Below are 25,536 nucleotides of genomic sequence, written 5' to 3' on the forward strand. Positions count from 1 at the left end.
AGCTGGTATGGTGGTGCTGAATTCTCTTAGCTTTTGCTTGTCTGAAAAGCTTTTGACTTCACTGAATCTGAATGAGACCCTTGCTGGGTAGAGTAATCTTGGTTGTATGCTTTTCTCTTTCATTACTTTAAGTATATTCTGCCACTCTCTTCTGGCCTGCAGAGTTTCTGCCGAGAAATCAGCTGATAACCTTATGGGGATTCCTTTGTGTGTTATTTCTTGTTTTTCCCTTTCTGCTTTTAATATGTTTTCTTTGAACTTAATTTTTGTTAGTTTGATTAATATGTGTCTTGATGTGTTTTTCCTAGGGTTTATCCTGTATGGGACTCTCTGTGCTTCCTGGACTTGGGTGACTATTTCCTTTCCCATGTTAGGGAAGTTTTCGAGTATAGTCTCTTCAAATATTTTCTCAGACCCTTTCTTTTTCTCTTCTTCTTCTGGGACCCCTATAATTCTAATGTTGTTGCATTTAATGTTGTTCCCGAGGTCTCTGAGACTGTCCTCAATTCTTTTCATTCTTTTTTCTTTATTCTGCTCCTTTCCACCATTTTGTCTTCCAGCTCACTTATTCGTTCTTCTGCCTCAGTTATTCTGTTATTGATTCCTTATAGTGTATTTTTCATTTCAGTTATTGTGTTGTTCATCTCTGTTTGTTTGTTCTTTAGTTCTTCTAGATCTTTGTTAACATTTCTTGTATTTTCTCAATCCGTGCCTCCACTCTATTTCCGAGATTCTGGATCATCTTTACTATAATTACTCTGAATTCTTTTTCAGGTAAATTGCCTATTTCCTCTTCATTTATTTGGACTTCTAGGTTTTTATCTTACTCCTTCATCTGTGAGAGAATTTTTTGCTGTCTCTCTCTTTTTCTTTTTTTTTTAATGAGTGAGAGTCTGTTCCTGTCTTACTGGTTGTTTGGCCTGAGACTTCCAACCCTGGAGTTGTAGGCTATTGGGTAGAGCTGGGTTTTGGTGGGTAGAAGAGGGTCTTAGTGCTGAGATGAGGAATTCCGTGTGACGTCACTCCAATGAATATTCCCTGCAGCCTGAGGTTCTCTGTTGGTCCAGTGGTTCGGACTTGGAGCTCTCACATGCAGGAGCTTCAGCCTGACCCTGGGTTCGTGAAGCAAGATCCCGCAAGCTGCCTGGGGTGGCAAAAAAAGGAAAAAAAAAAAAAAATAAATAAAATAACAAAGTAAAAAATAAAATTAGACTAGGAGACTAACAGATATGTTAGGAAGAAAATAAAAATATAGATGAATCAACAACCAGAAGGTACATAAGTACCATAACAGTATAAAAGAGGAGGAGGGAAAAGAAAAAAAAAGCGGGGGTGGGGGGGGCGGAAGTCCTTGGCGGTGGAGGACGGGGCCTAAGCAAGGGTGATGTTTGGGCGGTGGGCGGGGCTAATGCTCAGGACCATTCCACTCCGCCTCCGAATTTATTTGTATATTCATATTCACCCTTGCACCCACCACCCAGACCCAGATGGGGGTGATTTTTCCAGCACCCCACCATTCTTCTCCTGTCCTCTCCCTGTTGATGACCCTTTCCTAACAAGGCTGGAAAGGCCCTGGGGGCTATGGGGGTGGGGCTTAGGATCAGGGAACAGAAGGGGTCCAGGCGTGCCCCCCACCCCTGGTCTTAGAGGGCAGGGGACCTCACCTGGGAGCCCAGCAGGTGCCCCGTGCCCGAGTGGGCGGGGCAATCACCCTCCGCTCCTCTCCCACTCTTCCTGGAGAGTCCCTCCCGCCTGCCTCTCCTGATCTCCCCAGCCTCCCTCCTGTGCCCCCAAGGACCTACGTGGCCTGGAGGGGGCTCTGGAGAGCAGGGGACCAGCCTGGGAGCTCAGCAGGCTCCCCGGCCCCAGTGGGCCAGGCGATCACCCTCCGCTCCTCTCCCGCTCTTCCTGGAGAGTCCCTCCCGCCTGCCTTTCCTGATCTCCCTGGCCTCAGGGGTGCCGATCCTGTCTGGCCTCCACTTCTCCTCCCCCCCCTCAGTCCCCCTACATCCTACCGGTTCACTTTGGGCTTCACTCCTGTCTCCTTGGGCGCCACAGTCCCCTACCAGTGCCCGACAGGTCCCCTAGTTGTGGGGAGATGCTATCTCCGCATCTTCCTGCACTGCCGTCTTGACTCCGCCTCCGAATTTATTTGTATATTCATATTCACCCTTGCACCCACCACCCAGACCCAGATGGGGGTGATTTTTCCAGCACCCCACCAGTCCTCTCCTGTCTTCTCACTTTTGATGACCTTGCATCAAGGTAAGTAATTATGACATTGATCATCATAGATTAGTTTTGCCTGTTCGTGTCTTTCATACAGAAGAAATAAATACAGTCTATGCTCTTTTGTGTCTTTTTTTTTTTTTCTTTTGCTTTAAACAGCACAAATTTCTTCTCTTACAGTTCTGGAGATCAGAAGTCCTGTGTGTCTTTCTTCCCACCCAGCATTGTACCTGAGATTCATGCACGTTGTTGTGTGTTGCATTTGTTTGTTCCTTTTTATTGGTGGGGGATATTCCACCGTGTGAAAATACCACAGCTTATCCAGTCTACTCGCGATGGACATTTGGGTTGTTTCTGCTTTTTGGCTATTATGAATAATAAACTTTCTTGTACAAGTATTTGGTGGACATCAGCCCACGTTTTCGTTGGGTGTGTGTCCAGAAGTGGCTTTACTGGATCATAGGTTATGTGGTGTATGTTGAGCTCTGATAGCTCTACAGTCATCCAGGTTTTCAACCTGCTCATTTTGATTTACACACACCATCTGCGTGCACACCAGTCCTCTGGTGCTCCAGATCGTCACCACTGATCGGTATGGTCAGTCTTTAAGTTTTAGCTGTTCTTGTTCATGTGTAACCTCATTGTGTTCTAATTGGCTTTTCCCAGATAACTAATGATGTTGCCCAGTAAAAAATGAAAATATTTTAACAGACCCCTCACAAAAGTGTATATCCAAACAGTAAGAGATGAAAGGTGTGCAGCATCGTTAGTTATCTGTTTTGCAGCTTTATTGAGATAATTGACATAGAACATTATATAAGTTTAAGGTGTACATTGTGTTTATTTGATACATTTGTATATTGCAAAATGATTATCACCTTAGCTAAGACCACCATCACATCACTTAATTACTGTTGCTTTTTTGTGGTGAAAACACTTAAGGTCTACTCTCTTAGCAACTTTCAAATATATAATACAGTGTTGTTAACTATAATCACAATGTTGTGCACTAGGTCCCCAGAACATGCTCATCTTCTAACTGCAAATTTGTACACTGTGACCAACATCTCCCCATTTTGCCTGCCTCTCGGCCCCTGGTAACCACCATTCTCTCTCTGTTTCTACAGGTATATCTTTTTTAGATTCCACATATAAGTGATATCATACAGTATTTATCTTTCTCTGACTTATTTCACTTAGCATAATGCCCTCAGGGTCCGTCCATGTTGTTGCAAATGGCAGGATTTTCTTCTTTCTCATGGAATTATATTCCATTGTGTGTATATATGTATATATCACATCTTCTGTGTCTGTTCATCTGTAGAGATATGCTTAGGTTGTTTCCTCATCTTGGCTATTGTGAATAATGCTGTAAAAATATGGAGTGCCGGTATCTCTTTGAGATCCTTTTTTTCATTTCCTTTGGATATGTACTCAGAAGTGGGATTGCTGAATGATATGGTAGTTCTATTTTTTATTTTTTGAGGAATCTCCACACTGCTTCCACAGTGACTGCACCAATTTACATCCCCATCAACAGTGCACAAGGGTGCACTTTTTTCTTTGTCTCCTCATTGTTGCCTACACTTATCTCTTGTCTTTTTGAGAACAGCCATTCTAAAGTATGTGAGATGTTATCTCATTGTGGTTTTGGTTTGCATTTCCCTGATGATTAGTGATGGTTGAGCACCTTTTCATGTAGCTTTTGGCCATTTGTATGTCATCTTTGGAAAAGTATCTTACTCGGTTCCTATGCCTATTTTGAAATCAGATTTTTTTTATTGAGTTGTATGAATTCTTTATACATTTTGATATTAATCCCTTATCAAATAGATGATTTACAGATATTTGCTCCCATTCTGTAGGTTGGCTTTTCATACTCTTGATTGTTTCTTTGGCTGTGCAGAATCATTTCAGTTTGATATAGCCCCACTTGTATTTTTGTTTCTGTTGCTCATGCTTTTGGTGTCAGATCCAAAAAATTGTTGCCAAGACCAGTGTCAAGGAGCTTTTCTCCTATGTTTTCTTCCAGGAGTTTCTCAGTTTCAGGTCCTATGTTTAAGTCTTTAATCTTCTGAGTTAATTTTTGTGAGTGATTTATGATAGGGGTCCAGATTTATTTTTCTGCATGTGGTTATCTAGTTTTCCCAGCACCACTTATTTAAGAGGCTGCCTTTCCCCATTGAATATTCTTGGCTCTCTTGTCAAAGATTAGTTGACCGCATATGCAGCGGTTTATTTATGGGCTCTCTATTTTCCATTGGTCTGTGTGTCTATTTTTATGCTGTTTTGATTACTGTATACTATTTTGATTACTATGGCTTTGTAGTATAATTTGATATCTGGAAGTATTCAGTATGATACCTCCAGCTTTGTCCTTTTGGCTTAGGATTGCTTTGGCTATTGGGGTCTTTGTGACTCCATACGAATTTCAGAATTGCTTTCACTATTTCTGTGAAAAACGCCATTGGAATTTTGATAGGGATTGCATTGAATCTATAGATGGCTTTGGGTAATATGGACATTTTAACAATATTCTTCTGATCCACAAATACAAGATACCTCTCCATTTTTGTGTCTTCTTCAATGTCTTTCATCAAAGTCTTGTAGTTTAGTGTTCAGTTCTTTCATTTCCTTGGTTAAATTCCTAACTACCTTATGTTTTTGATGCTATTGTAATGGGATTGCTTTCTTTATTATGTTTCAGATATTTTGTTGTTGGTGTGTAGGAAAGCAACTGATTTCTGTATGTTAATGTTATATCCTGAAACTTTACTGAATTTATTGATTAGATCTTACAGTTTTTGGTTGAGTCTAGGATTCTGTATAAGATCATATAATCTGCAAATAAAGATAATTTACTTCTTCCTCTCTGATTTGGATACCTTTTAATATCTTTTTCTTGCTTGATTGCTCTGGCTAGGATTTTCAGTACTATGTTGAATAGTGGTAAGAGTGGGCACCCTTGTCTTGTTCCTGATCTTAGAGGAAAAGTTTTCAGCCTTTCACCAATTGAGTATGTTAGCTGTGGGCTTGTCATATATAGCCATTATTATGTTGAGGTATGTTCCTTCAACACCCAATTAGTTGAGGGTTTTTATCATGAAAAGATTTTGCATTTTGTCAAATGCTTTTTCTGCATCTATCGAGATGACCATATCATTTTTATCCTTTATTCTGTTAATATGTGTGTATCACATTTATTGATTTGTGTATGTTGAGCCATTCTTGCATCCCAGGGGTAAATCCCACTTGATCCTGGTATATGATGCTCTCAATGTATTGTTGAATTTGATGTGCTGATACTTTGTTGAGGATTTTTGCATCTGTATTCATCAGGGATATTGATGCGTAGTTTTCTTGTAGTTTCCTTGTCTGGCTTTGGTACTGGGGTAATGCTAACCTGGGAAAATGAGCTTGGGACTGTTCCCTCTTCCTTAATTTCTGGAAGAGTTTGAGAAGGATTGGCGTTAATTTTTTAAACGTTTGGTAGAAGTCACCTGTAAAACCATTTTAGTTACCTGTTTTAGTCTATAGTTTTTGAGCTAATTTTGTGTGTGTATATGAGGTACTTGTAAGTATTTGAATGGGAGTGGATATTATAGAATATTTGAAGTTATGTCATACAATTTTAAGTTATGGAAGTGTAACTAATTACTAGTATTCTGTTTTAATCAGGTAACAGGACTTAAATAATTTCTTTCTTCTGGGTTTTACCATGCGGTGTGTGGTGTAGTAGAGTTAGCAGGTACGGTGTGTACTTCCCCCCACACCCCCTTCACAGATACTTATGGACTGTCTGCTTTATTCCAGGTACAGGCATACCTCAGAGATACTGTGGGTTCAGTTCCACACAACCACAATAAAGTGAATATTGCAGTAAATCGAGTCATGATTTTTTGTTTCCCAGTGCTTATAAAAGTTGTTTACACTATACTGTAGTATATTAAGTGTGCAGTAGCATTATGTCTGAAAAAAGCAATGCACATACCTTAATTAAAAATACTTCATCGCTAAAAAATGCCAAAACAACTGCAATAGTCACATCAAATATCACTGATCACAGATCACCATAACAAATATAATAATCAAAAATACTGAAATACTGTGAGAATTACTGAAATGTGAGACAGAGACACCAAGCGAGCAAATGCTGTTAGAAAAATGGCGCCGATAGACTTGCTTCACACAGGGCTGCCACAAACCTTCAATTTGTAAAAAGTGCAGTATCTGCGAAGTACAGTAAAACGAGGTGTGTCTGTACTGTACTTCTCTTGGGATTGTCCTGAGTAAAATGAGACGCAGTCCCTGCCCTCAAGGAGCTTAGTGTCCAGTGCAGTGCTGTCCATCAGAACTCTGTGATAGGGCAGTTCCTGTTCTGAGCCGTCCAGTAGGGTGACCGTGGGTCACATGTGGCTTTGATCACTTGTGATGTGGATGGTGCATCTAAAGATCAAGTATTATTTGATTTTAATTACTTTAAAGGCGCACTATCTTGCGGCCACTCTGTTAGACCACGCAAGTCTAGTGGGAGAGATGGGCAATTTAATAATTGATAAAATAAGTGAAATGAATTTTTTCACAAATAAATGAAAAAGTACAGCTTTGCTAAGTGCTAGGTAGGAGAGGTACATGATACTATGACTGTATCACAGGGAGTGGGGGAAGGCTTGTCTTTGGAGGTGATGATGGAGGTAAAATTTACAGAAAGAGCAGGACCTTAGAGGATGAAAGAGGGAGGGGTGGGGAAATTTGTTTTTCATGCATGTGTAAAAACCGTGGCAGAAAGCAAGTTCCGGTAACTTAGTTTTTGAAAAGTGTGTGTGTGTGTGTGTGTGTGTGTGAGAGAGAGAGAGAGAGAGAGGGAGAGGGAGAGGGAGAGAGAGGGAGGGAGGGAGAGGGAGAGGGAGAGAGAGGGAGGGAGGGAGAGGGAGAGGGAGAGACAGGGAGGGAGGGAGATTCTAACAGTTATTCCTTAAGAGAGTTTGCCCCATAAGTATCAACAACGAATTTGTTGGAGAGGAAAGGTTTTGGGGGATGATGCTGGCTTGAACTTTTTCTTTAGATAATTCCTAAAATTAGTGTTCTGACTTGAAACTATCAGCTCTGTGATTTCTGTGATTTGGCTGACTCTTTAATGAAGAAATAATGACTTTCCCAGTCTTTTAGGGATGTGCAGTGCTTGAGGACAGCTGTGAAGAGGGCTCAGACATTCAGACTGTACTTTGAATTTCTTGTTTCTAAAAGAACAAGCATGTGTCATTACTTGGCCTGGGACCATCGCTCTCCCTTTGTTATCTTGTGGAAAAGGCATCCTATTTCCAGTTTCAAATTGGCAGTACTCTGGTTTTGTTTTCCTGATTTTATCCTAAAATAACATATGCTAATTGAGCTATTTCTGTGGCTTTCTTTGGAGAATTGATGTTCATTTATTTGTGTTTCTCTTTAAGTAGAGATGGAATACTACATGTAAACAAGATATAAAAGATGTGTAAGATCCAGAGTGGAAACGTGAGAGCAGCATTTATCAGCGCTGCTGGGACCTTTCCTGTTGATCAGTGATCAGTCTTTCCCAAGGCTGGGGGCGGGCGGGTGGCAGGGCCAGGCTTTTGTCTCCACGTCCAGTGCTCCTTTAAGCACATCGGTTCTGGACAGACAAAGGGAGCACATCTGGGATTTGAACACATGTCCTCACATCTCTTTTGTTAAAAATTTTTTTATTGAAGTATAGTTGACTTGTTAATTTCTGCTGTACAGCAAGGTGATTCAGTTATACATACATATACGTATATATATCTATCTTGTTCATGTTCTTTTCCATCATGGTTTATCACAGGATATTGATACTCCCTGTGCTCTACAGTGTGTCCTCAAGTACCTTAATCCTTCGCTTCCTTTGACGATTTCCAAAGAAAAGAAAGTGCCGCTTTTGGGCTCCCATTTCAGGGCTCTGTCGCCAGGGGTCCCTGAGATCCTTTGGCCAAGTGTCACCTGCTTCGGTTTCACTTGTTTCTTTTTTTCTTACCCATCTTTAGAGGGGGAGAAACTCGGTAATGTCCTGAAGCTAAGAGGACCGTCAGATGGTTTAAAAGTCCACTGTAGTTGGCCTCCTGTGTGGCCAGTGACTCAAATGGTGTCGCTTTTCGGCAAAGGTGATCATCAGTAACAGGCTCCCAAACAAGATCTCACTGGACACTGGCTCCTGTAGCATGTTGAACACCTTGTCTGCTGTGAAAAAGTATGGATTTCACACTTAGCCTTGGAGGTGACAGCTGGACGTGACTGTGAGAAAGTGTGCCTTGTGCGCACAGCGTTGTGGAACTAGACCTTTGTTTCTTCTCTCACCTGGGACACCAGAAGGAGATCCTACTCTCAGATTTTAGGGCTGCAACTTCACAACACTTTGTGTGATGCTGCCTCATTCATAGTATAGCCTTCATGGCAGAATTTCATTCTTCTTTATGACTGAGTAATATCCCATTGTGTGTATGCACCACATCTTCTTTATCCATTTGTCTGTTGATGGGCACTTGGGTTGCTTCCATGTCTTGGCTGTTGTGAGTATCGCTGCTTAAGAATATCGGGGTGCATGTATCTTTTTGAATTAGTGTTTTCGTGTCTTCTGGATATATACCCAGGAGAGTGGAATTGCTGGATCATATGGTAGCTGTATTTTTAGGAACCTTGTACTGTTTTCCATAGTGATTGCACCAATTTACACTCCCACCAACAGTGTATGAGGGTTCCTTTTCTTGTTGAGTTACTTTAGTGAGGATGTGTTGGTGGTAAGTTTGCTCAGCTTTTGTTCTGAAATGTCTTTATGTCACCAGTTATTTCTAAGAATAGGAAGTTCTGCTGTGTACATATTTCTAGATTAGCAGTTAAATTTTCTTAAATACTTTGAAGATGAATTCATACTGTCGAATGGCTTCCATTGCTGCTGAAGTTAGCTCTTGGTGTAATTACTGTTCCTTTGGATACAATCTCCATTTTTCTTCCCCCCCAAGTGTTTATATCCTTTAATTAAAAAAAATTGATACAATTCACATACCATAAATTCACCCATTTAAAGTGTACAATTTAGTAACTTTTAGTATATTCAGAGTTGTGCAATCAACCAAAATCAAAACATTTTTATCACCCCAGAAAGAAATCCCAAACCCATTAGGAGCCATTCACCATCCTCCCCTCCCCTGGTCACTAGAAATCTACTTTCTGTCTCTGTGGATTTACCTATTCTGAACATTTCATATAAATGGAATCATACAATCTGTGGCCTTTTGTGTCTGGCTTCTTCTGCTTAGCATGATGTTTCAGGGGTCATTGGTGTTGCAACCTGTGTCAGCCCCTCATTCCTTTTTGAGGATGAGTAGTATTCTATTGTATGGACAGACGGTTTTTGTTTATCGGTTCGTCAGTTGACGGATCTTTGAATTTTTTCCATTCTGGCTGCTATGATTAATGCTGTTATGAGAATCTGTGTACACGTTTTTGTGTGGACATGTCCCTGTATGGTTTTTTTTTTAGAATTTTTGAATTTTATTTATTTTTTTATACAGCAGGTTCTTATTAGTTATCTATTTTATACATATTAGTGTATATATGTCAATCCCCTGTATGTTTTCAAAAATAACTTTTTCTTATTTTTCGGTATTCTGCAGGTTTACTGTGTCATTTCTAGGTTTGCGTTTCCTTTTATTGGTCCCGTTGAGCTTTTTTGCGCTTTTTGAATTTGAGGATTCACATTTTTCCATTATGAAAAATGTTCAGTCTGTCTCTCTTCAGATACCAGCTTTCCCCAGTTTACTCTCACCTGCTTCCCTAACCCCTGTTCACCTGTGTAGCCTCTCACTCTTCCATGGCCTCTAATGTTCTTTCACATTCCTCATCTTTCTCCATGTGCCACATTCTAGATGATTTCCACTCCTCTTTTTTCCAATTCACTAACTTTTTCTTTTTGCCTAATTTTCTGTTTGGCTCTTTAAGGAGTGTTTAAATTATCCAGTTTGTTTTTCACTTCAAGAGGTGATATTTTGGGAGTTCCCTGGTGGTCCAGTGGTTAGCACTCAGCTCTTTCACTGCCGTGGCCCAGGTTCAGTCCCTGGTCGGGGAACTAAGATCCCCCAAGCCATGTGATGCTGCCAAACAAAACAAAAAACAACCAAAAACCCCCAAAGAGGTGATATTTGTTCTTAAATTGCCTGCTCAGTTTTTGATAGGCTCATCTTCCTTATTTATTCCTTTGAATTCCTTTTTATTGTTTGCAAGCATATTAACGACTCATTAATAACTTTCTTGGAAAATCAAATATACACTTAGCATATGACCCAGCCAACTTATTCCTGGATATTGAACCAGGAGAACTGACAGCATATGTCCATACAAGGACTTGTACACAGATGTTCAGAGCAGCTTTATTTTTGCAATAACCAGAAACAACCTACGTGTTCATCAGTAGGTGAGTGGAAAAACAAATTGTGTTATATCCACTCACTGGAATACTATTGAGCGATACAAAGGAGTGAACTGTTGATATGCACAGTAACTCAGGATGATTCCGAGATAAGGATGCTGAGTGAAAGAAGCCTGACAGAGGAGCGTAGATTAATGTACAATATGTATAATGTGTTAACTTCTGGAAAACGCACCCTCATGTCTGGTGCCAGCAGTGGGTATCTGGCCAGGAGGGTGGCGGTGAGGATGTGCGAGGGTGCACGGGGAACCTGGCAGTAGGTGGGTATGTTCACCGTCTCAATTGTGTTGCTTGTTTTAGGAATGTCAGAACTCCTCCAGTTGTACAGTTTAAACATCTGCAGGTTATGATATGCTAATTGTGTCTCTGTAACGATGTTAAAGTGAGAAGCCCTGGTACTGGGTGAGGGTGCCTGGAATGAGAATGCGCGGAGGAGGGAGAGGCTGCAGACATCCCGGGAGGCCGTTCGTGGGGCGAGAGCAGTGAGGCACCGATTGGGCCCCGCAGGAGGGGTGCTGCTTCCCCCTACTTTAGCAGGAGGGAAGGCCAGGGGGATGGAGGGAGGGCTGTTTCCGTTTGAATGGTATATGAAGGCCACTGTTTCTACATGAATTATTTTTTCTTCCTAAGCATATCCCAAAGTTTCTGAATGAATAAACACACCACTTTCTCTATGGAAATTGAGGATGAGTATTGTCTAATTTCTGAGCCAAATGCTTCTACTTCTTTGGTTTTCTTGAGGATATGTTATGATAACCAGATGGGCTCTTTGGCACCCAGGGACTTTATGAATAATTGAAAAAACATCTTCAAAATATATTCTACCTGGAGCACCATACCCTGACCGACTCCCACTGGGAGATGGTTGTCTCCTTTGGCCTTTGAAATATATTCTACCTGGAGCACCAGACCCCGACCGACTCCCACTGGGAGATGGTTGTCTCCTTTGGCCTTTGTAAATGCATTTTATTCCAGTTTGGTTTATTTCATATACCTGTCACCAGTGAGAAAAGTGTGTATTCAGCCTTCAGCATTTGTGTCTCTTTTGAAAGTGCACAAAAATGGACACATTTCTGGAGTGGCCCCCTCACCGGAGACAGATGCTAAGCCATCGTGAGGGGCCTCGTGGTAGGTTTCGTGGGATGGTGCACTGCAGAGCAGCCTGGCTGGGGAGGTTTCATAAGCTCACGTCAGGGCTGAAGCATGTTGTTTGTGCCAGCTTTGCTGGGTCATCACAAATCCGACCGTACTGACTTCTAGTTCTGGCTGTGCCTCTGATGAACTACAAGTTACTTACCTTCTCGGGACCTCGGCTTCCTCATCTATAGAACGGATAAAATCGTGCCCGCCTGGCAGGGCGTGACGAGCAGCTACGTGACGTGTCCTAAGCGCCCAGTGCTGTGCTGAGCCCGCAGTGAACACGCAGCCTCCAGCCCTTCTTAGTTGCAGTATTTTTATTGCGACTGTGCTTTTTCTTCCCACCACACACATCCCACTTTCAGCTGTCATTTCTACCAGTTGTCACTGTGGCTGTGATGAAGCTGACTTCGAGAGACACGTACTATTTTAGCATATAAAATTGTATTTCTGAATTGCCCACAGAGATGCTCTTAATAGAAAAATTGAGCACTGTAAACAGCAACTGTGAAATTCTCTCTAAAAGCTCCCTTTGATTCATGATGATCTACCAGGCTCGTCCCATTCTTAAATACCCTCTGTCCTCCTAAATCCACTCAACTCTGCGGTCTTCCTACGAGGCTGCCTTCGTCTGTTTGTAACTTTTTTGGTCTTGTCTTCCTATTGCTTGTCATCCCAATCTGTTCTCTGTTCTATTTGTGGTAGCCTGTGTTGGCAGGAAAATTGGCCGAAATGGTTGAACAGAATTTGCTGCCCTCCATCCGCCCAGCTGGGAGCGGCCTCTTCCCTGCTTGCTCCACTGGCTCCGTCCAGCCTCTCGCCACCCTGTGCGGCGGCCTCCTCCTCTCCAGCCCTGTCCTTATGCAGCTTCCGGCCTTCCCAAGGCTGGCTTCTCCCTCCCACCCCTCTGTCTCCCATGGGGACAGAGCTGCTGATCTTCTGTCCCCATTTATAATTTACACATAGCTTGTCTTTTCCATTCTCAATTGGATTAGGGGGCAGAATTCTTTAATCTATAAAGAAGCCGGAGAGTAGCTGTTTTAATATATATTTTTTCCCTGAGCTTGAAGATTACAGGTTTCTGAGGTTTCTTTGAGGCTTTGAAGTCGATGTCAGAAAAGGAGGCACATTTCCGATGTAGTTTTTAGCCTTTTTTGGTAAGTGCCCACAATCCTAGATCCCTCCAGTTCCAAGACACTGCAGATTTGTGCTTTTCACTGATTCCCTTGAGCGGGTCCCCATTTTAGAGTCAAGAAAACTGAGCTCACAGGGTTGTGACTCACTCACTCTTGCAGTGTGGTGGGAGGATGGCTGCAGGAAGACCCAAACCTCTATCTTGAGAACATATGATTCAAAGGAAGATGCACCCCGCCTGCTCCACCCTTCACAGATCAAATCTCAGAAAGACTCAACGAGACCCTTCTGGGGTCTCACGTTCGTCCTGTGGATCAGCCACTGTTGATGGGACATTTCCATCTCTCACCACGGCTGGATTAGAGCCACCCCGATCCCGCCAGAACAACCTGGGGTGGGGCAGGAGCTGTTCCGCAAGGAAGGAGGACAGACCAAGCCGCTGCTCAGGACATTTCCCACTACAGCCCGGAGCCTCTGGACCCCTGCAGAAAGGAGGCCTTGAGCACTGTTACAAGTGTAAAACAGGATCAGTATTTCCAAGGCACAAAAGGACCTCAGGCCTTTGGGAGCTAGCAGCATTTGCATAATATGCTAATGATGGAAACTTTCTCTAGGGAAGAGTGAAGTACGTGGGGGAACGAGAGGTGGCGCTTAAAATCCGTTGGGCACCTGCCTTAACTCAGCAGGGGTGACCCTGGGGCTCACTTGCAGGCTCCACGTGACCTAGTTTCTAGCTGAAGAGTGTGGAGTTTGTGTTTTGCAAATGTCTGTGTTCATAATACTAGTTCCCTCACAGCAGGTACTGTGGTGTAGTGGAGAGGTTTTACAGATTATGCCCATGATGCTGGGAGAACGAGAAAAGGGAGAGAAAAACCCATTCAAATCTCGCAGCTTTGGACTGACTTTTGCAAATGGGTCTTTGCACAGAGACACATGATGAAAGTTCAGTTAACCGTGAGTGAATTGAGTTGATTATTGAACGTGACTTTGGGGTGATGGAATTTTCGTTGACTGTGGCGTGTAAACTACCAAATCTGACCCTGTGATTTATTCATTTACTTAACGTTTACTGTGGGTTTATGATTTGCTAGAGCCTGTGCCAGCTACTGTGGGGGGGTGTATGAGAGTGACATTGATAAGAATTCTGCCCTCAATGAGTTGATAGTCATGGAAGGAATCTGGGACGTGCATATAGGTTGCTATAATAACAATAGCTGTTTTTGCCGAATGTTTGCCAGGTACCAGGTCTTGTGACAAACACTTAATATTCCCTGACCCGTCTGAGTCCCCACCACGGCCCTGCCTCGCAGCCTGTCTTCCTGGATACGGGGCCAGCTGTAGTGATCGCGGGTCTCAGTGTAGACGAGGTGCCCGGACTCGAAGGAAGGGTGGCTGCATGGTGAAGAACTGGGGATATTAGGATCCACAGAGGTGGTTGTCAGAGGTGCACAACGGTGAGAAGACACAGGACAGAGTAGGCGCGACAGGGAATGTGTTTAGGCAGGAGAATTGCCTCAATCCGGTTGCAGGTACTGACCTGATTCACAGTTGGGCGCCGGTCCCTGGGCGGCCGCTTTATTTCCAGTCTATCCTTCACTTAGTGTGTCGTCCTTTCGGGTCCCACCCAAAGCCTCTAGGGCTTACCATCCACTCTTTTTAGGGGACACAGAATGTCACTGCTTTCCCACCTGAGTGTGAAAGGCTCTGCTCAGATTCTCAGCCTCTTGGTCAGTTCTTCAGGGAGCTGCAGGCACCTCTGGGGAAGTTGAATGGCAGGCCTGTGTCCCTGCATCTCCTTCTTCTGCCGGATCGTGGTCCTGGAGTTCCTCCTGCCTTGTTAGCCCTCCAGTGCCTTGTCTGCGTTCTCGAGTTGTTCTCAGCGGCTGGGTTGGTCTGAATTGTCTACCTGCTGTTGTCAGAAGTAGGAGCTCCTGAAGTGCATTCGCTCGTGGGGCTGTTGGGGGTTTGTACTCCCCTGCTTGCCTGTTCGATGATGCGTGGGCGCCTGGTTTACTTGTAACTGAGTTTTGGTGTGGCCCTCTGCTGCTCGGTTGACTTTCTGTTGGGATTCTGAGGGATGCATAAACTGTCCTCTAGCCACCATCTGGAATTGTATTTTGGGTTTGCATTTTCTCTGCTTAATGCAAGTCATTTAAAAATTAGCTTTTGGGACTTCCCTGGTGGTGCAGTAGATAAGAATCCGCCTGCCAATGCAGGAGATACGGGTTCGAGCCCGGGTCTGGGAAGATCCCACATGCCGCGGAGCAGCTAAGCCCGTGCGCCACAGCTACTGAGCCTGCGCTCTAGAGCCCGTGTGCCACAACTTCTGAAGCCCGCACGCCTAGAGCCCGTGCTCCACAACAAGAGAAGCCACCGCAATGAGAAGCCTGCGCACCGCAATGAAGAGTAGCCCCCGCTCGAGGCAACTAGAGAAAGCCCGTGCGCAGCAACGAAGACCCAACACAGCCAAAAATAAATAAACAAATAAATAAAATTAACTTTTCATGGCGATGTTCCTAACAAATGTTTCTTCATAATTGGTGGGCACCTCCATCTAATTTAGAAGTGGTTCTAGTTGATAATTGAGTCAGTTTCTTTTGGGGTGCAGAAGATACTTACTTACACTGTTGTCAGCAGTTTTTACAGTCTGAAAATGCATTTTTCTTCAACCTCATGCAGCCATTGTGCTGTGCAAAGGGCCCTTGAGTAACAGGAGGCATCCTGGGAGGGGCGTGACCTGATTTACATTTCTGTGGAGGGAAACGAGCCAGAGCGGCATGTGTGTGTGGGGGCAGCCAGGAGGCCTTGTTCTTAGTCCTGAGGGGCTGATGGCGACCAGACCAGGCTGGTGGCCTTGAAAGCCATTTCTGGAAATACTCTGAGAGCTAACAAGAGCTCCTTTCGGATTGGATGTGGGGTGTGAGATAAAGGACTTAGGAGGAGTCCTGGATTAGACTGACAGGTGAGATCACCAGGTAAGAAAAAGAACAGGTGGCAGGGAGTGCTCTATAGCGGTTTACATACGGTTCTGGACACAGTAGTGGCCTCCTGAAATTGGAAGACGAATGGGCTTTTAGACTAAGTTCAAGTGGCACGGTGAAACCACCGCGTGAACGGAGGCTGAGGGAGCAGCTCGTACACAGGCTGGAAGGTAAAGGCGGCTTGGCGCTGTCTGAGCACAGGAAGCTGGGGGCGGGTGCAGGTGACGTGGTGCTGCGGCTGTGCCTCCTGACGATGGTAGGCACCTGGCGTGTTTCAGAAGTGGTACGTCCTCGACTTGGACCTGTGGTAGGTGTGACTACGTTCCCGGGAGATTCACTGGGCGGTTGTAGTTAACACGAGGTAGAGTAGTGAGCACACACGGGAGCATTACTCCAGATATTAGCGATTTTTGAATAAAATCTCCTACATTAAAAAAAAAAATCCGGTTAACTTCTCACTTACAATTTTATTCTCATCTTTCAGACAGCATCAGTGTGAGTGGCTTTCCGCTGTGCAGCCCCTTCCGCCAGGTCGTGAGGCCCCGGGTGGAGAGCAAGCCCGTGAACCCAGCTGAGGGCAGCCGGCCTGGGGACCTGGGTCACGTGAAGGTGAGTCGGCCCCCACGGGGCAGCCCGCCAAGGGGCTTGGCGCTCTGGGTTTCTGCCGAGCCTTTCGGAGGCAAAGTTCTGAGTATTTTTCAGAAAGGAAAGGAAGCGTGTATTTGATAACGGATCTGTGTTTGTGGAAAGCTGGTTTCTCAGTATTTCTCCTTCTGTGTGAGGTTCGGGAAGCAGTTACACTGAAGCTTGAGTGCCTCGTGTGGTGGTGGACTCTTAATTTCCTGAAGTTTCGGGAATTTGTGGGTTGAATCTAGGACTGTACTGATGAAAGTAGAATGTCGCCTGCTTTTTTCTCGTTCATTTAAAAAGTTTATCTATTGCATCATTATTCTCAGTTCAGATGTTTATCCCGTAGACTTGTCTTAATCCTTAGGCGACTCCTTCTACTTGTTGGTCTTTGAGCACCAGGGCAGCCGGAATGAATATATAAGTCACGAGTGAGTGTTGGTGCACGGGTGCCTTGGGCCTGGAGCCTGAGCAGAGATGAGCTGTCTCCTCAGAGCACAAGGGCAGTCGGGGCAGAGCTCTCGGTGGTCAGCGACTTGTCAGCACCTGGAAAGCTTGGCTGGGACGCGCCTGCCCAGGGAGCGTGTGTGGAGCGAGGGGACAAGAGGTCCCAGCAGCTGTGACTGGGGAGCAGGCAGCAAAGTCGCCAAGAATGACTTCAATAGGCGTGTGTTCGGGCCCAGCCTTTTGGGGCACTGCTTACATTCTTGGCGTTTAACAGGGTCACTGACTGATTAGACCCATCAGAAGAGCTTGGCCAAACTGGCTGTGAGTCAGTGAGACAACAAATTGTGAGCCATCGGGGCTGCGCTTGACGCAAACAAGATGACGGTGGAAGGACCTGGACGCCGTCTGCCATGAGGCCGTGGCGGAGGGGACGCGCCAACCTGGGTTGATAGAGGTCGCGTCGGTGGGCTGAAGTGCTGAGGAGCTGGGTTTCGGGGGAGAGTCTTCTCCATCTAGGGCCCTGTGGGAAAGAGGAAGGTGGCATAGCTGGGAGTCTCCGTCACTCAGATACAGAAGCTTGATGGCTGTGCGTCAGGCCTGTAGTGTTGGCCAAGGGCCCTGGGATGTGGAAGAAAAGTCCCACCAGAGGGAGCAAAGGCGTAGAGGTTCCGCAAGCGTAGATGCTGTTGGGGTGATTGTTGGCAGGGAGCCGCGGAGGAGAAGCTGGGAAAGGGGCTTCCTTCCAGGCCCCAGATGGTACTTCCCTGCCGTCTCAGGGGTTCCTCCTCCTGGGTCAGGCCCCTCAGCATCGTTACCTTTGCCTCTGCAGTTGGCCTTGTGGCCTCCCCCTCTCCGTCTGCTGTTGGTGCAGCTGTGGCACGATTTTCTTTTTATTTATGTATTTAATTTATTTATTTTTGGCTGCGTTGGGTCTTCGTTGCTGCACACGGGCTTTCTCTAGTTGTGGCAAGCGGGGGCTACTCTTTGTCGCGGTGTGCGGGCTTCTCACTGTGGTGGCTTCTCTTGTTGCAGAGCATGGGCTCTAGGTGCGTGGGCTCAGTAGTTGTAGCACATGGGCTCAGTAGTTGTGGCTCGCGGGCTCTAGAGCGCAGGCTCAGTAGTTGTGGCGCACGGGCTTAGTTGCTCCGCGGCATGTGGGATCTTCCCAGACCAGGCCTTGAACCCGTGTCCCGTGCATTGACAGGTGGATTCTTTACCACTGTGCCACCAGGGAAGCCTATGATTCTCTTTTATCCACATCCACACACGCCAGTCTCCTTTCAGAGCCGTCAGGAATGCTGTCGGGTGGATGTGCTGACCTCGTGGGAGCCTTTGTGCCGAGAGGGAGTCACCCAGTTTGTCTGAGGTCTGTTGGTGAGGGGTGCAGTGAGTCCAAACCTGTGAAATGTCGCACCTCTCCCTGGTTGTCCAGATGCGTCCTCGTGGTTCAGTTGAACTTGTGAGGTTCGGCACAGGAGTGGCGTCTGTGAGCGGCTCCTGTGCTTCTGGTGCTGTCATGTGGGAGCCTCCTGGCACTGCTGAGCCTATTACATCAGCCTTCTCCCCAGAGCAGGAACGGCTTTAATTGGGAATGTGCTAAACCTGTAAACCTCGCTGAGGAATGGTGTAGTCATGGAAACAAGTAATTCAGTGAAAGTGGCTTCTGGGGAGCCCCTCAAGAAGTGGGAAAAGATAACATGTGTTTCTTCGGATTTCCCAGAAAGATTCCTTCCCCCGTTTGGTTTGCGGCATGTCTGTCTGCATTTATTCCCGGCTTTTCTGCACACCCTGAAGAATCTTCTAGGATTGAAAACAGATTGTGTGAAGTGAGTGCACATTAGACATAATATTCCTGTAAGTTAGACTCTGCAGTAGGGCCTCTCTGACCCTCAGTTTCTCCATCCGTAAAATGGAGTAATCACGCTCCCTTCATGGGGTTGTTGGGAGGCTTAAATAATAGAAGAGCTGGGCAGGGAGGAGAAACAAAGCTGATCAAATCAAGAACTGGTAATGGACTGGGACTTGATTCCTGTATTTTGGGAGAGAAATGAGACTTGGTGAATGAGCCCCGCTGGCTGTTACGGGGGAGCAGCCCCGGCTAGGATGGACACTGGGTGGCCGATCTGGAGTCTCTCGACCAGTTTCTTGGTGCTGCTGAGCCAGCTCCCCAGTGACAGCAAGGCTCGGCCCTGCCTTCTGAGTTAATACTGTGTGCACGAAATGTGGCCGCGTGCCTGGAACGTGGCAGGGCTGCATTGAGAGCCTGCCCGGGAGGGGCTTAGCTTGGGGACCGCCTGTCCTGGGCTGGGGCTGCAGAAATGGGCACGCATGGACGGACGGGAGGCCTCTCGCCTGTTGGCTGTGCTGTGTCCCGCTCGAGGCTCCCTGCAGCTTTGCCTGGTGGAGGCATCCAATTTACAGCCTCCAGGGCCAGACTACCCAGAAAGATGGGAGCTGCATGGGGCCCTGTCCTACTCGGGCCTGGAGCGTAAAGCACTCAGAGAGGCTGGAGGGCCTGCCCCACAGCCAGGGCTAAACCCAGCCGAGGCCCCCGCCGTGTCCGGCTGCTAAATACACCCCAGTTTCCCTCCATCGACAGCAGTGCTCTGTAAAGGCATCACACCCGCTGGTAGCCTGCTGAGCAGCGCTTGGAAATCCCAGCAAAGCCAAAGTTCACCGGCAGGCGGGGCAGCCGGGCCTGCGCTTGGGCTCTGTGCACATGTGCTTCTGGGGAGCTTGCTGGTATGTGCCCACCCTTGTCAACAACACCTTGCCTTTAAAAACATCAGGGAACAGGCCCGGCAGCCTCGGCCATCAGGGTGACAGCTCTGTCCACAGGCACCTCCCGTGGGAACCAGTGTCATGTCGGCCGCTTTCCGGATGGTGGGGGCTCGAGCTGAGGCTGTAGGTGCCCCTGCCTCTGCATGTCCTGCCGTCTCCCTGCTGCTCTGACACCTACACAGTCCATCCAGGGGCCTCAACCACTCACTTAAAACACCCGAGCCCCAGTTTGATCACCTGCAAGTTGGGGAGAAAGTCCTTTCTCACAGGTTGTTAGTGAAGATCTATTGAAATAATACTTGGGCAGGTGTTTTATTAAAAACAATACACAAGCTGGGGAGGAGGAACAGAACTGGGGGTTGCCTGAACAGATGAGTTGCAGGGTGTGGTGAAGGCGTCCCCTGGTTACAGAGCAGGCAGAGGCCAGGCCTCGTCTCGTCCAGCTGGTGTTGCCCACCCAGCCTGGACCCTGCCTGCCTGTCCCAGATGCGCCACATGGCTGCCTGCGTCCTGTCGCGTGGCCGTGCCGGGGCTGTCTTCCCTCTCCTGCGTGCCTGTTGTGTCAAAATTATAGATGATGACTGTGTTCACTAATACATGCACCTATGAAAAAACTCAGGAATCTTCAAAATTAAGTAGTCAGTCTTAAATCGAACAAGACTTCTCTAAGTAGATGTTCAGATTGTCTGTGAATAGAAAGATTTACTTCTTCCTTTCCAAGCAGGCTAACTTATTCCTTTCCCTGCTTTATTGTACTAGCCTTGTTCATGATTGTAGAGATAAACCATTCAGTCTTTCATCATTAAGTGTGATGGTAGCTGTAGAGTTTTTATACCTGCCCTTTATCCTATTAAGGAAGTTCCCTACAACCATTAAAAAAAAAGTTATAGCAAATAAACCAACGAAGGAGGTAGAAGTTGAAGCATAAATAATATTCAGTTAGTCCAAAAGAAGGAATAAAGGGAGGACAAAGGAAACAAAGGAAAATGGGACAGATAGAAGACATAGCAAGATGATGGGCGATAAACTTAACCATATCAGTAATCAGATCGAAAGTAAGTAGTCTAAATACTCTAATTGCAGGTAGAGAATGTCAGATTGGACAAAAAAAGCAAGACCCAACTCTAGCTACCTCCAAGTAATGAAATTTAAATATAAAGACAAAAATAGGTTGAAACTAAATGGATGGAGGAAGGTATACCATGCTTACACTAATGAAAAATCTGGAGTGGCCTTATGGAGAACGGAGAAAAGTAAACTTCAGAGCAAAGAATATTACCAAGGATAAAAAGGTCTTTTCATAATGGTAAAGGGCTCAATTCCTCAAGAAAATGTAAGCCATAAATATTTATGTACCTAATAAGAGCTTCAAGATACATGAAGCAAAAACTGGTAGAATGGCAAGAAGACATAAATAAATTGAGAGAGATCCATATCCTTCAGTAATTGTTGGAAAAAGTAGACAGAAATGAGGAGAGATAGTATTGTTCAGATCTTCTCTGTCAATCAATTTGACGTAATCAACATTTATAGAGCACTCCGCTCAACAACAGTTAGGTACAGAGTACATGTTCTTTTCAGGTGCACATAGAACGGTTACCAAAGTAGACCATGTTGGGGCTGTGATGGTTAGATTTTGTGTGTCCTCGGGGCTAGGCTGTGGTGCCCAGTTGTTTGGTCAAACACAAGTTTAGATGTTGCTGTAAAGCGATTTTGGAGATGTGATTAACATTTACCACCAGTTACGTTAAAGAGGTTGTTCTTCATAATATGGGTAGGCCTCATCCAACCAGCTGAAGGCCTTTGAGCAAAAATTGAGAATTTTGGGGGGAGAAATTTCCAAAATCCCTTTCTCCAAAAATGGAGAAGGAATTCTGCCTCAAGGCTGTGACGTAGGTCCTGCCTGAGTTTCCAGCCCATCAGCCTGCCCTGCAAATCTCAAACTTGCACACTGGCTAGTTCCTTAAAATAGATCTCTTTGTACATGTGTCCACACAGATATTGCCAACACACGTGCCCTATTGGTTTGTGGTTCTGTTTCTCTGGAGAGACCTGACTGATACAGAGGGCCACAAAACAAATCTCAAATTTAAAAGGATTCGCATTTTTTTTTTTTCTTTTTTTTGCGGTACGCGGGCCTCTCACTGTTGCGGCCCCTCCCGTTGCGGAGCACAGGCTCCGGACGCGCAGGCTCAGCGGCCATGGCTCACGGGCCCAGCCGCTCCGCGGCATGTGGGATCTTCCCGGACCGGGGCACGAACCCGCGTCCCCTGCATCGGCAGGCGGACTCTCAACCGCTGCGCCACCAGGGCAGCCCCAGGGATTCTCATTTTATAAAGTATATTCTGACAGTAATAAAATTAAATTAGAAGAGCCAATAACAAAGGTCTTTGAAAACCCTCAGACATTTGGGAACAAAATGACACTTATAATTAACTCACGGGTCAAAGAAGAAATACAAAATTGGAAAGAATTTTGAAATGAGTGAAAATGTGAAGGCACAATATATCATTTGTGGGAAGCCACTAAAGCAGTAGTTTGGGGAAATTTGTAATACTTAATGCCTATGTCAGAATAGAAGAATAGCCTTCAATCAATAAACCTCAGCTTCAGCTTGAAGAAAGTAGTAGAAAAAAATGTGGAAGTTAAACCTAGAGTAGAAAAGGAAATAATAAAGACCAGAACAGAAATCAGTGAAACTGGAAACAAAAAAACCCGATATTGACAAACCAAAAGCTTATTCTTTGAGAAAAATCAGTGAAGTCTACCAACTTCTAGTCAGATGGATCATAGAGAAAAGACATAAATTAAAAATATTAGGAATGAAAAAGGTGGCATCACCACAGGTTCTACACATATTAAATGCATAACGGATATATCATGAACAACGTTATGCCAATAAATTTGAAAACTGAGGTGAAATGGACAAATCCCTTTAAAAAATTTTTTATTGAAGTATAGTTGATTTACAGTGTTGTGTTAATTTCTGCTTTATAGCAAAGTGACTCTGTTTTACATACATAATTTTTCATATTCTTTTCAATTATGGTTAATCACAGAATATTGACTGTAATTCCCTGTGCTCTACAGTAGAACTTTGCTCATCCATCCTATATGTAATGGTTTGCATCTGCTAATCCCACACTCCCAGTCCTTTCTCCCCACCCTCATCCCCTTGGCAACCACAGGTCTGTTCTCTATATCTGTGAGTCTGTTTTTGTTTTGTAGGTATGTTTATTTGTGTCATATTTTAGATTCCACATATAAATGATACCATGGTGTTTGTCTTTCTCTTTCTGACTTACTGAGCTTAATATGATAATCTCTAGATCCATCCATGTTGCTGCAAATGGCATTATTTCATTCTTTTTAATGGCGACAAATTCATTGAAAGACTCAAGGTATTAAAGCTTACTCATAGAAGGAAGTAGATAATCTGAATAGCTTTATATCCATTAAGGAAACGGAATTTTTTGTTAAAACCATCCCATAGAGAAAATCCAGGCCCAGGTGGCTCACCCATGCAGCTTACCAAACATAAAGGGAGGAATAATACAAATTTTATGTAAGCTTTTCTTGCAGGAAACTTGAGAAAGAAGGAATACTGCTAATTCGTTCTATGAGGTCAGCATTACCCTGATATCAAAACCAGACAAAGATTATAAAAACAAAAACAAAGACTCCTGAACATAGATAGGAAAATTTTAACGGAATTTTTTTACCATAATATTGGCTGAGTGGCATTTATCTGAGGAATGCAAGGTTGGTTTAACATTAGAAAACCAGCAAATGTAATTCTTCATATCAACAAACTAAAAAAAGAAAATGATATAAGCATCTCAGTAGATGAAGAAAAAGCATCTGACAAAGTACAATATCTATGTCTAATAAAAACTCAGCAGACTTAGAAATAGAAGGGAACTTCCTCAACCTGATGAAGTGCACCCACAAAACTGCTACAGCCCCCTTTGAACTTAAAGGTGGAAAACAGGTTGTGCTTTCCCTAAGGGCAGCCACACTGGGCCACGCACCCTGGCTCCCCAGGTGTACCCTCTCACTGTACTCTTCATGGGCGCCGGCTGTTCACTTTGATTGGAGGTTCTCTCTCCGTTCCTTTGATTCCTGGCATGTTCTCCGGTCCTCCTCCAGGGCCACGCCCTGATGTTACCTTGTCTGCCAAGCTGTCAGTGGTGGTGGCCCTGTGCTCATGTCCCTGAGTTCTCCATAGCTGTGAGCTCCTCATGGCCGTGGCCTGGTCTGTGCCTCCTGGCACAGTGCTCGGCCTTTGGGAAATCTTTCTGGACCCAGATATTCCAGATAGCTAGGTCAGATATTCCCTTTCCACAGGAATTCTCCTTTCTCTAAAGAGGTTCTCTCCATCAGTGAGGCAAAGCAGGGCAGTGGAGTAAGTTTCTTCTCACTCAGAGTAAAGTCTAGTTTTCAGATTCTTCAGAAGCCCAACAACATTCAGATGCTGTCTTATGCCCTGTCAAATATTTTATTTTACTTTAACCTTTACAGTAAAGAACCATAGGATATTCATGAAGTTCTTACTTGCTTTTACGTTTTAACAGTTGTATTTATAAATGGACTGACTGGAAGAATCTGCTAAGAAAACTTAACAGTAAATGTATTTGAGTTAAAAACAAAAAAACCTATGTCATGGAATAGCATATTTTCTTAATCAAGCTGTGTTATTAGGGGAAAATGGTTTCATGAGCCTTTTGGTGCCTCGGGGCAGCAGAGTGAAGGTTCTCATTAGCTTGGAGGAGAAAATGTATTAGACCATTTGTTCATTGATCATTCACACGCTCAAGGATGGCAAGCAGGTGGGCGGCCCAGGCTGGAGACTGTGCTGGCCAGGGAGGCTTGGAACGTGGCAGCAGAGAGATCGAACTTTTTAAACAGTATTTACAGGTTACGTCCGTCATGACTGCAACTTCCCAGTATTTGGGTGGGAGTTACTGAACAGCTCAGAAAGATTAAGCAACATGCCCAAGGTCAAGCAGTTTCAAAGTAGAAGCTAAAATTCAAACCCAGTTATGGCAAAATCCAAAGCTTGTATTGTTTCCACAATGTCATGCTTCCCCTCTCTATATACTTTATAAGTTTCCAAACTTATTATGGAATACAAAACATCCTCTGTTGATTCAAGCCGTATTTATAGAGCAGCGAATATAAGCTTTTCGCCTATCTGACCCTCAGTTTTCAATCTGTGAAATGCAAATCATAAGCCTTCCTCCGGGGCTATTGTAAGGAGGAAAGCGTCTGCTATTAGCCCTGGTAGATAAGAAGAGCTTACAAAATGGCAAATCCAATTCAGTTCCAAATTATTTCTAATCTGTCCCAGGAATAGTTACAGAGACAGTTTAAACTCTACAAAGTTTAAGCATAAAGGCATCAAAAGAATCCTTTAATCTGCTCAACAATTTCAAAACTTAGTAAGAAATGTAGCAGTAAGAGAAGCGGAGAGTCCACCGCATGTGGAATTCTAAACAGATATCAGGGAGAGGGGCCAGAAGAATGCTCCTTGAGGTTCCTTGACACGGTGAAGGCTTTTGTCCACCATGATGGTCACTGTTTACCTGAACCCCTGTAACATTTCATCCACTCCACCCATTCGACAAGCCCCTGGTGAGTAACTGTTCAGCGCCCAGTTCTGGGAGCTGGGGCTGTAACGGAGGGCAGGACGACGTCCTGGAGCTCACCTTCCGGCAGAGGAGACGA

At 44.9% G+C, this 25,536-nt stretch overlaps 1 protein-coding gene across 7 annotated transcripts in view; it reads left to right on the forward strand.

Annotated features, from left to right (window-relative positions):
• TRAPPC9 (trafficking protein particle complex subunit 9) overlaps positions 1 to 25,536 on the forward strand; it is a 509,996-nt gene that overhangs the window by 164,963 nt on the left and 319,497 nt on the right. For all 7 annotated transcript variants that reach the window (XM_067712818.1, XM_067712816.1, XM_067712820.1 and 4 more), the window contains one exon: positions 16,439 to 16,563. In XM_067712818.1, coding sequence (XP_067568919.1) covers positions 16,439 to 16,563 — 125 coding nt within the window. The remainder of the gene's footprint in view (positions 1 to 16,438; positions 16,564 to 25,536) is intronic.

Source organism: Pseudorca crassidens, chromosome 17 (genome assembly GCF_039906515.1).
Source record: "Pseudorca crassidens isolate mPseCra1 chromosome 17, mPseCra1.hap1, whole genome shotgun sequence".
Classification (NCBI taxonomy): Eukaryota; Metazoa; Chordata; class Mammalia; order Artiodactyla; family Delphinidae; genus Pseudorca; species Pseudorca crassidens.